The sequence below is a fragment of the Charadrius vociferus genome, unplaced genomic scaffold (assembly GCF_000708025.1).
Source record: "Charadrius vociferus isolate BGI_N301 unplaced genomic scaffold, ASM70802v2 scaffold443, whole genome shotgun sequence".
NCBI lineage: Eukaryota > Metazoa > Chordata > Aves > Charadriiformes > Charadriidae > Charadrius > Charadrius vociferus.
In genome coordinates, this window is record NW_009647420.1 from 152,062 (window position 1) to 166,439 (window position 14,378).

Genomic DNA, 14,378 nt, shown 5'->3' on the forward strand with positions numbered 1-14,378 from the left:
ACTCTTTCCTGGTCCTCAGAGGAAAAGGACAGCACAGCCAACCACTGTCGCAGAACAAATGTTATATGCTCACTGTGAATGAATTTCTGTTCCTTACCATCACGAGACTGAAGTTCTGTATTTAACTTCTAATTAGCTTTTAAGATGGAGTCTGGAAGACTTATGGATAGAATTTTTAGACATGTTTTCCTGAGAAAGCGGGGATTTTAACAGTTTCTACTGAGGTTGTTCCTAGCATCTAGAAGCACCTTCCATTTAAGAAGGTGACTTCACTGTTTTGAATTAAACATACCCTCTGTGGTAATCTGACAATATAGTCACAGTCATGTTCACTGGGCACAACAAAAGGAGACCCAGCAACCCTCAATAGGTGAGTTGGGCTTCCCCAGTTTGGCAGCTCATCAGAGATGAGTAAAGAGAGGGGCAGTCTGCACCTGTTCATCAACATGCTATCAAGGCTGTTCCCGACATCTGTTCTCACTTGTTTTCATCAGAGGAGATTTGGCATAGTTACTCTCATTAATGGGATCAGTAAGCATGCCAGATTTCAGCCTTTTACCGGGTGTTATCTTGACCTCATGGCGGATCTTTCTAGAAAGATTTCCCTGTTTTTCCAAGGAAATGCCAGAACTGGCTGGAGAGGAAGAAAATAAAGTATGAGGTTTGTAACACACTATGATGCAGTACAGGAATTTATTTGCCATTCAGGAATGAAGACAGATGTCAGTGAAGATACAGAGGCCTCCTGGGTCTGCCCAAATGTCCATTCAAACCAGGACCCTTCCTGTGAGTTGCCCCCTTCCCAGCCAGGAAAGTCGCAGCCAGCTTACTCATTCCTAGTGCTTGCCTATGCTGTACCACACCTTCGGCCATTCCTTTTTGTCCTTCTCTGAAAATTTTCTAGTTTTTGTCATCTTTTTGAGATGGGCAGATCAGAACTGCCCACGGTATTAAAAATGCAGGTTCTTTGCTTTTTTCCCCTGGAGTAGAATGGATGTTCTCCGATTTGTTTTGTCTTCCTTCAATAATGCTCCCTATTTTTTATTAAATGATACTGAGCACCGAGCAGATGTTTTCACGGCATTACCCACTCTAATCTCATAACACCATTCCTGTGCTTTAATGGTTAGCCCAGAACAGTTTTTCTCCCGTCCATCACTTAATATTTATCTACGTTAAATTTCACCTGCCATTTTACTGCCCAGTCAAGGAGTCCTGTACATTACTTCTGTCCTTCAAAACCAACCCTTGTCTCTAATTCTCTGGTTAACTTAGTATCTACTAGGAAACTTTGTCATTGCACATTTTATCTCTTCTTCCAGGTCATCTGATTCTCTCTAAAACTGAACAGCCTGGGTATACTATCATAATCTCGTGTTTCTGAGGGCTCTATCTGGAATAGCCTGATACTCTAGTGATCACACAGGCTCTCTGGCACACTTATGGATATACAAGTTGATTACCTTGCTCCCTAGAGCATATTCCAGTGCAGTTGCATATGATAAACTAGTGACTCAAAAAGTACTATGACAAGTAAATTGTTCAACACAACAGCTTAAACAGACAGTCTAAAATTGATATTCCTGAAGCAATTTGAACTACCCCGATATTCCAAATTTGCTGTTACTTCATACATTTTTTTTTCTCAGTATATGCTTACTTTTTTATGTAATACACTTCAGGAAAAAAAAAAGTTACAAAATTCTAATTGATCTGTAATGGATAGAAAGAGCAATATATCCTTTTTAACCAGCGTAAGTCTCATTTTTGTGCTTCACCTTTAATTGTTTCCAAGACATGCAAACAGAAATGTCACGTTCAGCCTCTTTGTAATGTGAAAATTAAATTTAATTCTTTGCAGATAGATTTTAAAATTACAAACAGAAAGTTTATTGCCAAATGTACTCAGGTAAACCACGTGACAGTTTGGATTACTTCTATTTGAAAGAAAAGTGGTATTATACTCACAGTTTGTGAAGACTGTTAAGTCCAACAAACATTTCTGGTGTTAGGCAACCAATTCTGTTATTTGAAAGATCCCTGAAACAAATAAAAAACCCCATGAAACATTAGGCCTGTCTTTTTCATATACACACCTACATAATCACATATAGCCTCTTTATGTTTAACTCTTAAGGAGTCAGAGACAAATGAGAAATAAAGTCTTTTTCTGTAATGTAACATAACTGAATTAAATAAACTTAATAACTTTTGTATCAACATTATTGAGCAATATTCCACAAGTAAACATACCATCCTGCAATTTACAATAACTGCATTAAAACGTGATTTTATATATGCAGCAAATAAAACAAAACCCCACCAAAATTATTTCCAATCTAAAGAATTTTCTTTATCAAAGTTACTCGCACCTTTTCGTTTATTTATGAAAAATACTATGCATTTCGTTGCATGGCAAAATTGACGTATTTTTGCTGTTTACTAATGTCTCATCTCATTGAAAGCATCCTTTCTTGATGAAGAAGTCACAGAAACCAGAGGGCAATTAATTTTTGAGCTAGTAAGAAGGTCAGTCTGATAAGCACTTGGGAAGCTCTAAGAGCAATACTGTGGCTGTCTCAGACCACAAATAGTACAAGGCATGATGTTCCATAACTCTTGACTGCAGAAAGGTGAATGGATACTTTCTGTACAAGTTATACGTAAAACATCATGTATAGAATACTTATAGGAAGGAGACAAAAATAGGTATGAACAATTATGTTGTGATAACAACGTGAATACTGTCCCTTGGTCCATTCTGAACAAGTGTTTAATTTTTACATATTTGGTTTTCAACCTTGACTCAGATTTTCCTTCTTATCAGGTATGATTTTTTAAACAATTACAGTAATGTAAGGATTTTAAGTGATTATACATCCATTAAAATGTTAAAATTGATCTGAATATATTTTTGGTTTAGAATGAGGGGTAGTCCTCTAATTCCTTTGTTACACTGTGTGGATTCTCTATTTTTCTATTGTTACATGAGAACACTAAAGTCATCAAAAAGGAGAATAAAGGTTGCAGTTTGACAAATCTAGTTATTGCTTTCATGGAGACGTATTCAATTAGCTAAAATGTGAAGGCAATTTCTTTAGAATTCACTACAAAGTCTTCTGCTATCAGACAAAGATTATATTGTTACACAATTAAATGATGAAACCTCACATTAGAACGAAAATATTTCTTAAATGTTTCTCAGGGATATTAAGTAGGCAACAGCTGAGAAAATTGTATGGATAACAATATAGTGCAATAATTGCATATTAGCATTATTTTTTAAGTTCTCCTAATGAAAGCTACATAGAAAATCTAAAAATGCAAGTTTATACATGCAAACATATATATGAGAATAGATATCTTTCTATTAGAAGAGGCAAATAGTAAACAAGGATCTTCGTAATGCTTTATTTCTTCCTAAGCCAAGTCTGAACACACATGGAAGAAATGCATCACTATACGGCGCATAATTTGGATAGCAAAGTAAATTTCATCTAAACTAATCAAAACAAGTGCGTATTTCTCTAAGTGTGGCACACAGTAAATCGATGTTTTTAATAAAGTGAAAGGCTACCTACCCTTTTCTCAAAGTTTACTTCACTGAGTGTTATTTTCACAATAAGATATATGGCTGTGGCTGAAATCTCAGTATTGTAAAACATGTTTTCTAAAAAAACATTAGCAAAAAGAAAAGACAACTTGCTGCACATTCCTCCAAACTAATACATGTTATGTTAGACATAATTCAATTCACCATGTACAAAGCTGGTGTTCCTTTTTATGAGTAAGACATTTAACCTCCTAATGTTGACTTGTAAAATGGATGTTAGAGAAAATACTCTCCTCTGTTGAATACCCAACTGCCATAATTTTAGTGCTTCATAAATTTTCAATTTTCATCAATTTTGTGTGTATCTTTTTGAGTAAACCCTTAAAATAATTCAGTTTGTCATTCAAATACAAATTATAACAGTTCTTCAAATCATTCACAGAAAACATTTTGATGTTGACAGCCCTCAGTTTTTCTGTCTGACTTGCCATAGCTGTATCTCTTGCAGTTGCCCATATTACATCAGCTTTTGCTTTCCACGGCATCACTTGTTTTTTTCATGTGAAATAAGATGTGAATGTAAAATACAGTCTTAAAGTGATTACTGTATTCAGCATTCAACAGGAGTTTACACGATTTATGCCTTTTGCTCAACTGCCTGCTGCCCAACAGTTGCACAGTGAAGGAGCGCAGAGATTTTCTGGTTTACCATGGAACTACACTGATTTGTACCAAACACGTAGCAGTCTAGGAATTAATCAATCCCCTGTCTCTAGATTGCTCCCAGTGTTACTTGTTCAATCAGCAACAAGGTTTTTTTTGAGATCTAGCATGATAAATCTCAACATTGCCATTTCTAGTTTGCTGAAGAGTCTTTTCTTCTCACTTTTCCCAGTGCCTAATGACTTGCCCTTCCTTGACTTGTCTCTCCCGGCTGACCCAAAGCTCCACCTGTGCAGTCTTCAGATGTGCAGCCCATGACTTGCACAGGTTTCCTGGTTTTCCCACAAGAGGTCAGGGTTGTGTTATTAGAGTATGCGGCCAAAGCAACAATTAGCACTCATTTTGATCATTTCATTGTATTGTTATCCCTACATACAGACTGAGGTTTCAACCTAATATTTTTATTTGTGTTAAAAATGTATGTGCTACTCTGACTTCATCGTTATTATATCATTGGCTTTCTACCCAAACGCACTAAAACCTAGTAGTTAGTGTTAAGAAACACTGCTACCTGTACAATCAGAGATGGAAATCTTTTCCTTAGGTTGCACAGTGTTCTCTGTACATAGCAGTAAGGGAATTTAACCTCAGAGGAAAAAAAGCAGAAGGATTTGTACATTTCTTTTTCTGTGGATTTGCATTCCTTCTCAGCTAAATCTTCCCATCCCACAAAAATAATCCCTGTTTCTCATAGGTTTCCTCATCACACAAAAGACGGCACACATGAGGGCTAGGCAGATTTCTGGCATGATGGCCTGGTTAGCCATTACATGGACATTTGGATGCTGTCACTTAGAAAATTATAATTACAAAAGGGTTCATCTCACTTTTCCTTTAGGCTGAGTACAACTAAGGAGGGTCTGCAGTCCTTGTTAATTAAAAGCAAAAAGACCCACTTGCAGAACCTTATAGTAACTTAGATAGTTTTACCCTCTACACATGTGCTTTAAAAAGCTAGTGCTTTCAAAAGTACTATGAGAATATTTTCAAAGAGAAGAATGCAAGAATGATGGACAGGGAATATATTGCATAAGTCTCGCTTCCTTAGAAAACCACGCTAAAAATAACATCAGAGTCAATGTGAGAGGTATAAGAATGGGAGACAAATTCTAAAGCATGACAAAATTTCCTTTCTAATAATTTATTTTATAGACCTGGTCTGTGATAAAAGCAAAGTAGACGTTACATAACAAAAAACATGGTGTAGCACAAAACATTGTTTACATATATTTAAACCATTTAGTTTTATTTTTGATTAATGTCTATAGTGTTATATTGTCTGCTAAGTCTTTAATTAGGCGTGGTTTTTAACTTTATAGATGTACTTGTTAGGACATTTATTGGAGAACAAACAGTAATTTTAAATGAGAAAAGGTAAAAAGAAGGGGAAATGAAAAAAAATACAGGAAAGAAGAAGAAAAAGGCATGGTAAATTTAAAAAGCACAGTGTGTGGTTTTCTATTTTACAGCCAGTGTCTTTATGTGATTATTGCTTGGTGGCATATTTGAGTTGCCTAAGGATAGAAATGTCGATACAAACACAATTTTCAGAATAATTCAAATGGAATTAATACTTACAGGCGCTTCAGTTCTGAAAGTCCATGGAAGGCCCCTGGCTCAATTGTGCTGATCAAATTATTCTTCAGATCTCTAGAGAGACATAAGAGGAGGAGCAATTAATTATAGCTTTACCTACTGTACTACTGTTATACATGAGGAGTGTGAAATGCAATGAAATTCTAACCTTTATTTGTCTTAGCTAAAACCAAAAATTAATTTCTTTTAAATAGTAACATCAAAAACATTACGTCATTTGCCATTTATAACAACTTATTTTTTCCAAGTAAGATAGTTAAGATTAGACATTAAAAAAAAAAATAAATCAGCTTGTTTTAACTCTTCTCCTATTTATATTTTTTAAAACAAGCTTACCAGCCATTCTTGCCCCAGGAAAAATGTTTTAATCAATGAGTGAATAAAATAATGTCAGCAAAACAAGAGCCTTTTAGTTTGCTTATTCATTGTGCTGTGCACTTTACACTTAATAAATTTCTCATTTCCACCTAATGTAGGCAAAGCAGCTGGCAGGTGAGACATAAACAGATAGGTCAGGTTTCTGTCCTGAAATACAAGCAATTTCTCATATTTGGCAGATAGGTACTTCATTTTGCACTCACTGACAATCCAGAGGGTTGGTTGTTGTGCAGATAAAGAATATTTTGCTGGTATTAGTAATCTCATCTGCTCTTGGCACAGTGCTTGGGGCCATGACATTGCACTCAGCTCAGTCCCCACAGAGATTTACTACTGAATTGTCTCAAGACTCTTGTGATGTGAACCCTGAGGAAATGCCTTCGGTGCAATTAGATAAGCAGGCCTAGGAGACAAATGCTGTAAATTCTTGTAGAGTCAGTGTTCATCTTCTGACCATTTGCAATTCATAGGGAATGACTGGTGCGCAATAGTATCAGTGTTGTTTATCAGACTCCCACTTCCAGGATATTACAGCACATACACTGCTTGACTCTGCCAATTACAGATGTATCAACAGCCACATGAGTCGTCTTATTTATGACTTTTTATTTTACTGCAAATGAAGTGCACACTAGGTGAAACCCTGGTTCCACTAGCTGTGATTGCCCTCAATAGGGAACGATTTCATCCCAATTATTTAGTTCACAGTAGGATATATTTTAATTTCAAAGTCAAAATCATAAATAAATGTTTCTGTATCTTTAGTAGTCATTTTTGCACCTCTTTTGAATACAGTTCTAAAAATTTGTGTGTCACAACCATTTCATTTTGGTGATGATGTTGATGAGTGATCCATCCCTAACAAAGATCTCAGTCAGGCTCTTAACGATCAAGTTCAGCTTTCAGCTTACAACATGCAACACTAAGTCCTAAGAAGGTAATAAGATATTCTAATTACTTATGTACAAGATGTTTTGTCTTACGTATAAGAAATGCAGAGCTATCAAATACACAGCAGACCAAGACCACAATTTTGATGGAAAAAAAACTCTGGAATATCAGCTCAGTTTAGAAAAATATCTATATTCAGTTGCTTAAGTTGTAAAGTCCCAACTGTAAACAAGATTCTAGATAATCATTTCACATTTGTTAAAGTCTACTCAGCTCAGTTTATGCTGCATAATCAGCATGGTATGATACACGGGTATGATACATGGCAACATCACCTGTCCAATAGTTTTAGATTACCGTTTCTTCTTTGTTCTAGCTTGCTCTACATAGCGACATGACTACGTGTTGCATCTGATCTTGTGACATACTGAAAAAAGCAAAGGACCAGAAGGAAGGTAGAAAAACTGAAATTAAACTATTTGCTATGCTTTGACTCTTATTCAAAGGTAAGTATTGCAAAGGATACGGGTTTACTTATTAGGAGTACCTGTAGTTAAGTAACTTAGCTGAAGTTACAAGCATACAAAAAGCTATGAAATATACTAGAAATTTTTTTATCCATGCATGTCTGAAATTCTGTGGTTTAGTTTCTTACTGGTTTTATCTTAGCTTCTTTTAGATATTTCAAAATTCCTTTTTTTCAGTTGCTTTTTCAATAATAAATCATTACCTGTTTATTATGCAAATAAACTCGATAAAATATGATAATCTCAGTCCAACACAAATACAATGGATATTACCAGAACATATTAAAAATGCACCAACTATTCCAGTTGTCCAGTACTGATGTAACTTTTAAACAGTGAGGCATGACTCTATGCCTATATAGATACCTTAAGCATATGCATTACATGGCATAGGTCATTCCTATTTGCCAGAGCCGCAATGGCAATCCCTCACTCGTTGCTAAGCTAGTAAAAAGCATAAAAACCAGAAGTGTTTCCTTTTCCCTGCTAGTGTGCAGTACAGAGATAAGCATGCCTGTACTGCTGGGGAAAGGGAGTCAGTCAGAGCCCATGACATTCCCCATAGCCTCAAGAACCCATCAATATGAGCCAGCAGCAGGGGGAGAGAAGGTGGCATACAGGAGGGGAGAAAAAAAAGAAAGTGCCAGTTCAGGAGACAGGTAAAGGTGCCAGAAAGGGACAGAGCTTGGGCAAGGACCTTGACGGTGATTTGAGCATTCATAAGAAAGTTGCACAGTCTATGACTGACTGTAGGCATAGGCCTAAGCTCTTTCCTTTCTCCTAGAAATCATGTAAGCTAAACAAGGGCAGAAACACAGACATCACGGCTGGTGTTTGCACTGGTTCTTATCTGGCAAAGCACTCAACAACCGCGTGGGCAACAGGGAGAAATTAGAGGCTACAGCCATCCTCCTGCGGGTGTTCTGCCCTTCTCCCTATTCCCTAATCCAGGCAAAGCAGTTTTCTTCCTTGCTTTGCCCCCTTCCCTTCTACTGGATTTGAATGAAAGTGGCAGTAGCTGATTTAATCACCAACGAAATAGAGGGAATGATGTTTGTTATCATGAGAACACTTTCTAAGACTTGGAAAAAGCTTTGGTGGGTTTTTTTTAAATTTTGTGGTCAAACATTTTTGTTTTATTTCCCTGGTACCAGAAGCAGCTACTAGATTCATCTTTCTTCTGCCTTCATCTGCTCACGAATTTGTGACAATTCCTTTAACTCTGAATTTTCCACACCTTCTCATAAACAAACTGTTTATACATGAATTCTGCAGTCCATTCTTCAGGCTCCCATCAACTTGCAAAGACAAGTCAATATGTTTGGTGAAAGTTAGTCTACACGAGCGTATTTTCCTTTGATGATTTAGGATTTGTGTGGGTGAGCCAAAGCCTTGGGTTTTTTAACCTTCAAATATTCAATACTAAACAGTTTGGTCTTCTCTGGTTCTGTTCACACCAAACATCAGAGCTAAGCTTTCTCTAGACAGCACTACTAACAATATCCTCACAATCCTTTCGCTTGTACAGTACATTAAATATGTAACTACTCAGGTTGAAGGAAGTTCTTTAACTTGCAGAAGTGAGTCCACACGGAAAAGACTGAAAGGACACTGTACTAGTCATGTGAACGGCTATATTCTTAATACTTAAAATACAAACAGACAAAACCAAACCAACCCCCTAGCCTAATACTAGAAATCCTTTGAATCTATACTGATTGATCTCAGGCTTTACACTGGAACACACTTGAAAACCACTTAGAGGCATAGTTCAGAGCAAACACTCACATTTTAGGCAGGGGAAACTGACAGTTTTAATCATTAATCTTTATATCAATTACACACACATCATGTGTTAACCAACGACTCACCTATATCCTCTGCATGTTGTAATTAGGTGAAGTGTTTGTCTCTTATAGCCAACAGTGGTAACAGCTCACAACAAATATGAGTGGCAAACTGTTGGCAGGTGAGTTAACGCCAGTCAAAATAATCAAGTAGACAAAAGGTCTTCCATTTACTGAAATCCTCATGTTCTAGTTTATGGAAACTGCTCTGTTTCCCCATAACTTGTAACCACATAGGAAAAAAACAGCATAATCCTAAACTATCATCTACAGGAAGAAAAAAGGCCAGTTTAATGTTAGTAGAAGGCAGACCATTTCAAGGAAAAGTGTCCATCACTTGCACTGTCCCAAACAAGACATCTGGGTTCCTTATTTTGGAAATGAAAGTTAAATTAGGTAGGTCATTTTAGCAAGAATATTCTCAGAAAATTATACTACCCACAATCCTGGTACTTTCTTAGTAATTAGTGTTATTCCATAATGTTTCCATGTACTTATGACCTAACAAAATAGGTGTTTTCTTCCTTGTCATCCTTGAAGACTAAAAAGTGATTAAAATAAAAAAATAGAATTATCACAACTATTAATCAATTACAATTCTTATGTCTACATTAGGAGAATCTATTTGCTTGCCTCCCACTTGCATTTTTTACAAACTTTTATTAAAATATTAAATTAGCTTCTCCCATTTTCTAATTTAGCAAAGAGTTTGTAATATTGAAGCCTTATAGCAACGAGTATCAACTTTCACTGAGCTAAATAAAGAAACCAGAGTAAATTTGGTTGTGTGTTTACATTTTTTCCCCAAGAGCTACTGCTGAGGTTTGGCAAAAGGTCATGATCCAAGGCATGCCAAACAGCAGCCCAGCCTGGGCCACACACATGCACACATGCATACACACCACACAAGGGATTTTATCATCAACCAAAAATAGGAGAAAAAGGAAAGAACCCCAGTATCACAATATTGAACGACCACATGGTGACCCAGCTGAAGTCCAAAAAGAAATCACTTTCTAACTAACAGCTGTGGTTTTGCATCATTTCTGATGCAGCATTCTAACTTTAAAGTATCTATTCTGAATCTGAATGACGTGTCATTAGTGGTGTGGGTGTATATATCTGGTGGCGTGACCTAAAAATAAATCAAAACCAAGTGCCTTGTACAAGTACAGATAGATGGAAGCTACATGAAGTTAGCTGTAGTCATAACAACTGCAGTACTTATATCAAGGCTGTGCAGCTGCACAAAAATAAAATAGTACAATATTTGTTGAAATATGTTCCTCTAATTTTATTACACTTGCTAGATATACTTGCTGCATGGTACTCTGATCTTAACTGGACCTGAATAGGTAAAAGAACAATATAGAATGGACTGTCTCATTGTTAAAAACCAATCACAAATGGTTACAGTAAATTAACAGAGGAGTTTCCTTTTCACTTACAAATCTGAACTTACATAAATTACATACAATAACCATAAAGTACTGTCTTCCTACATGTATGTAGATAATTTGTACGTATATGCAAATAATAGTCCTACAGGTAAAAAAACCTCGAGGATTCTTTTACTATGTATCACAAGCTGCTGAGAGTTTATCATCTTACGCATTAATCTTTGAACTGACTTTTACTTACCAAAGACATTTAAGAGGAGTTACCTCAACAAAACCAGCTGACTTAAGGAGGGGAAATCTGTGTTTGAAATATTCATTTCCTGATGGCTTAGCTGAGAGGTAAATGAAACGAGAGGAAGAGGCTACTAATGGGACTTTACAAGAACATTTAATAGCTAGGCCAGGCCTCTCAGCTATTAGGCACCTTCCGTGGCCAAATCCCTGATTATCTAAATGTGTTCTTGAGATTCTTCATGCTTCAAGCTCACAGTATGCACTTACACAGTATAAAGCATAGTGGGGAAAATTGCTAAAATATACACAGTCCATTAACAAAAGAATCAATTTATCTTAAACTACATTCTGACATTTCGGGCATTTTGTACCAACACTTATGCCTTCAGACACTGCAGATTCTTCCCCCAACTTACAATATATGTACTGTAGATATTTTCAATACATATTCATAACAAGAATGTTCAGCTAATTCCAGTACTTCGTTCAAATTCCTGACATTGATACATCTTTCATAAAAAATTATAGGTTGTACCAAGAGGACATCTGTGTTTAGAAAGCTGTCATTATGGTGCTGCAAACTTTCCAAAAAGGCTCTGAGAAGAGCAATCAGTTGTTGAGCAGATGCCAAATACCAGTGAAATATGACTGACTTTCCACATTTTGCATATTACTATGAAACAACAACAACAACAGAAAAGAAAAAAAAAAAAGGTCACATCTTCCACTTTCTCATGCAAAATGTTCCAGCTGAACTAAACAGCACCTTTGCCCAAGAAATGAACGCAGACTCGGGACCCTTGAAGAAGATTCACTTTTAAAACACTGTTAACGATCACAGTGGTAGGAAAGAGGCATAGCCAAAGATGAAAGACAACATTGAACACCTATCCTGCAGTCATCATAGCCACTGTCAGGGTCAACAGTCCTGGACACAGGAACAAAAAATGAAGATGATATTGGTAAAATGTGTTTGAAGACATTTTAAAAGCACCCATCTATACAGTACTGATCAGGAGCCAGTGACTCATTACCATACTTTGATGGCCCAGGTATTATCAGAACTTCTTTTCGTCTCCATTGTTGGTGAACACAGTGTCGGTCACACACTGTAGACCCAGAAACAGGCAGGTTAAGTGATATGCATTACTTGGTATCATCAATAACTAAAACACTCCCATGAAACTCCAGAGCTCTTGTTGGTTGTCTTTTTACGATGAGAGTGGGTATTTAATCTACTTTCCAGAATCAGAAAAGTTATGGTTACACTGCAGCTAAATTTCAAGACATAAGGGTAAATCTTTTTCTACTTTATTCCCACAAGATAATAAACATGAACATGCACACAAACAGGGACAATAATTGTCTGTCTGTGCAGACACAGAGGCTACAGATCTTTTGTTTGTTTAGCATTTTGGTGCATGTCGATTATGCATTTTCCTTTAATTTTCTTTTTTAATCCAAGCTGTTACTGGTTGGATTACCTAAAACAATAGACCCTAAGGACTGGACAAAAAAATAGCTGCTGCCTGTTCAAGGTACTAATGAACGATCAGAAGTTTCAAACCAGTCGCTTGATGGCAATAATGACATATAGAACAACAGAAAGGTCATCACATTTGTGTTTTTTAATTTAAGGACGATGACTCATTCACATCAAATGTGCTGTGGTAATCTGGCAGTTATTCATTATTTAGGAACATGCCTAAAAATGTTAAACAAAGTGCCAATAATGGCAGCTGAAACAAAACAGCTACAGGCTTTATGGCAGTTTGCTTGCTCAAAGTATCCCACAGAATGTTACAATGTGGCTCATTTTAATGGTAATAATCATAGAGCAAGACTATAAGGCGCTGAGTATTTTAATTGAAGGAGCAGTATGTCAAACACAGAAAAGTGAGTAAAAAGCTTGGTAAAGCAGGATAGACTTTCATTGCAAAACTTTTGTTCATACATTTTTCTACATGTATAAATTAGAAAATAACATTTTAAAAGATTAATTCATCTGGTATCAACTCTAGTTTCACTCTAAATATAGTGTCAACCAATCAGAATCAGGGATGAGGATGGAAAGGCATTTGGTACCTGCCTTAAGTTTACCGTTTTGTTATTGATAGCTCAAAATGAAATGCATTTTCTAGTAAAGAAAAATCATCTATGCTTTCCAGATTCTGTCTTCTCTTTGGCCTGTTTTCAAGAAGAAAAAATTCAGTAAAATATTCAAATTCCAAAGATAAGCAACTGTTCCTATATCTGTTTTCTTTTCCTGGAAAATGCAACAAAACAAGAGATATATGGTAGGGTCACCTTAGGTTTGAAAGTTATTGGCTGTGGATGCGCAAAAGCACAGGCTTGGGAGTTGTAACATGGGGAGTTGAGACAGAGTGGCCGTGTTGCCCAGCAGAAGGAGCCCCGTGGATCAGTTCCATGGGGCTAAAACAAGACTGAAAGGGCAGAAGCAATAAATGCCCAGGGAAGCACATAAAGTGGATTTCAGTGTCCACAGCTTTGCAGGCAGCTCTGCAGTGCCAGCGGAAAACACCCCCATGAGTGTTGGCAATCATGCCCTGGTGCACAGCGAGGTTTGGGGTAATGTTGATTACGATAGCAGAGCTTGTGTCTATCCATAACTACGTAGAGATGTGACGAGCACAGAAACATTTGGTGGCTGAAAAGAGCCAGAGGCTTCCTTAATTTCTACACCCATTGGGACTTCTCTGTGTGTTCATGCCTAGAAGGCAGTTCAGCATGGGTTAGGTTTCTTGACACGTGCTCTGCTCCTTTTGAAAACAGGCTAACCATCAGGGGGAAAAGAAGAAGAAGAAGAAAAAAATAATCAGTTCAGAGCAGAATTCCAACCTGTGAGAAAACTGTTTGCAAAGAAAGTGGAAAAGTGGGGAAAAAAGTATACTCAACTTTTTTTTTTTTTTTGAGTGAAGTGCACAGACCAAACAAAATGTAAAACAGATGCTTAGAAAGTGAATAAAAAGTATTTTCTACTGAGAAAGCTTTAAACTCCAGTGTAGGAATTGTTATTCCACGTTCTAAGACTGCACTTATTTGCCTGTTACAGATATCCAGCAATGTGTATCACAGTTTAACAGCATAACTACAAATTAAAAAATGAAATATTGGAAATTTATCCAGTATTTTCTGAAGTGCATCTGATTTAATTTTCCATAATAAAATAGGGAGATTTGCATTTTTACACTAAATTACCACAGGTATC

At 36.6% G+C, this 14,378-nt stretch overlaps 1 protein-coding gene across 1 annotated transcript in view; it reads right to left on the reverse strand.

Annotated features, from left to right (window-relative positions):
• Positions 1–14,378, reverse strand: part of LOC104282385 (probable G-protein coupled receptor 125) — a gene marked incomplete at its 3' end in the record, with an annotated part of 200,283 nt that overhangs the window by 136,426 nt on the left and 49,479 nt on the right. Inside the window, exons 2-3 of the mRNA XM_009880474.1 lie at positions 5,855–5,926; positions 1,969–2,040 (exon numbers count right to left, since the gene is read on the reverse strand). Coding sequence (XP_009878776.1) covers positions 1,969–2,000 — 32 coding nt within the window. The remainder of the gene's footprint in view (positions 1–1,968; positions 2,041–5,854; positions 5,927–14,378) is intronic.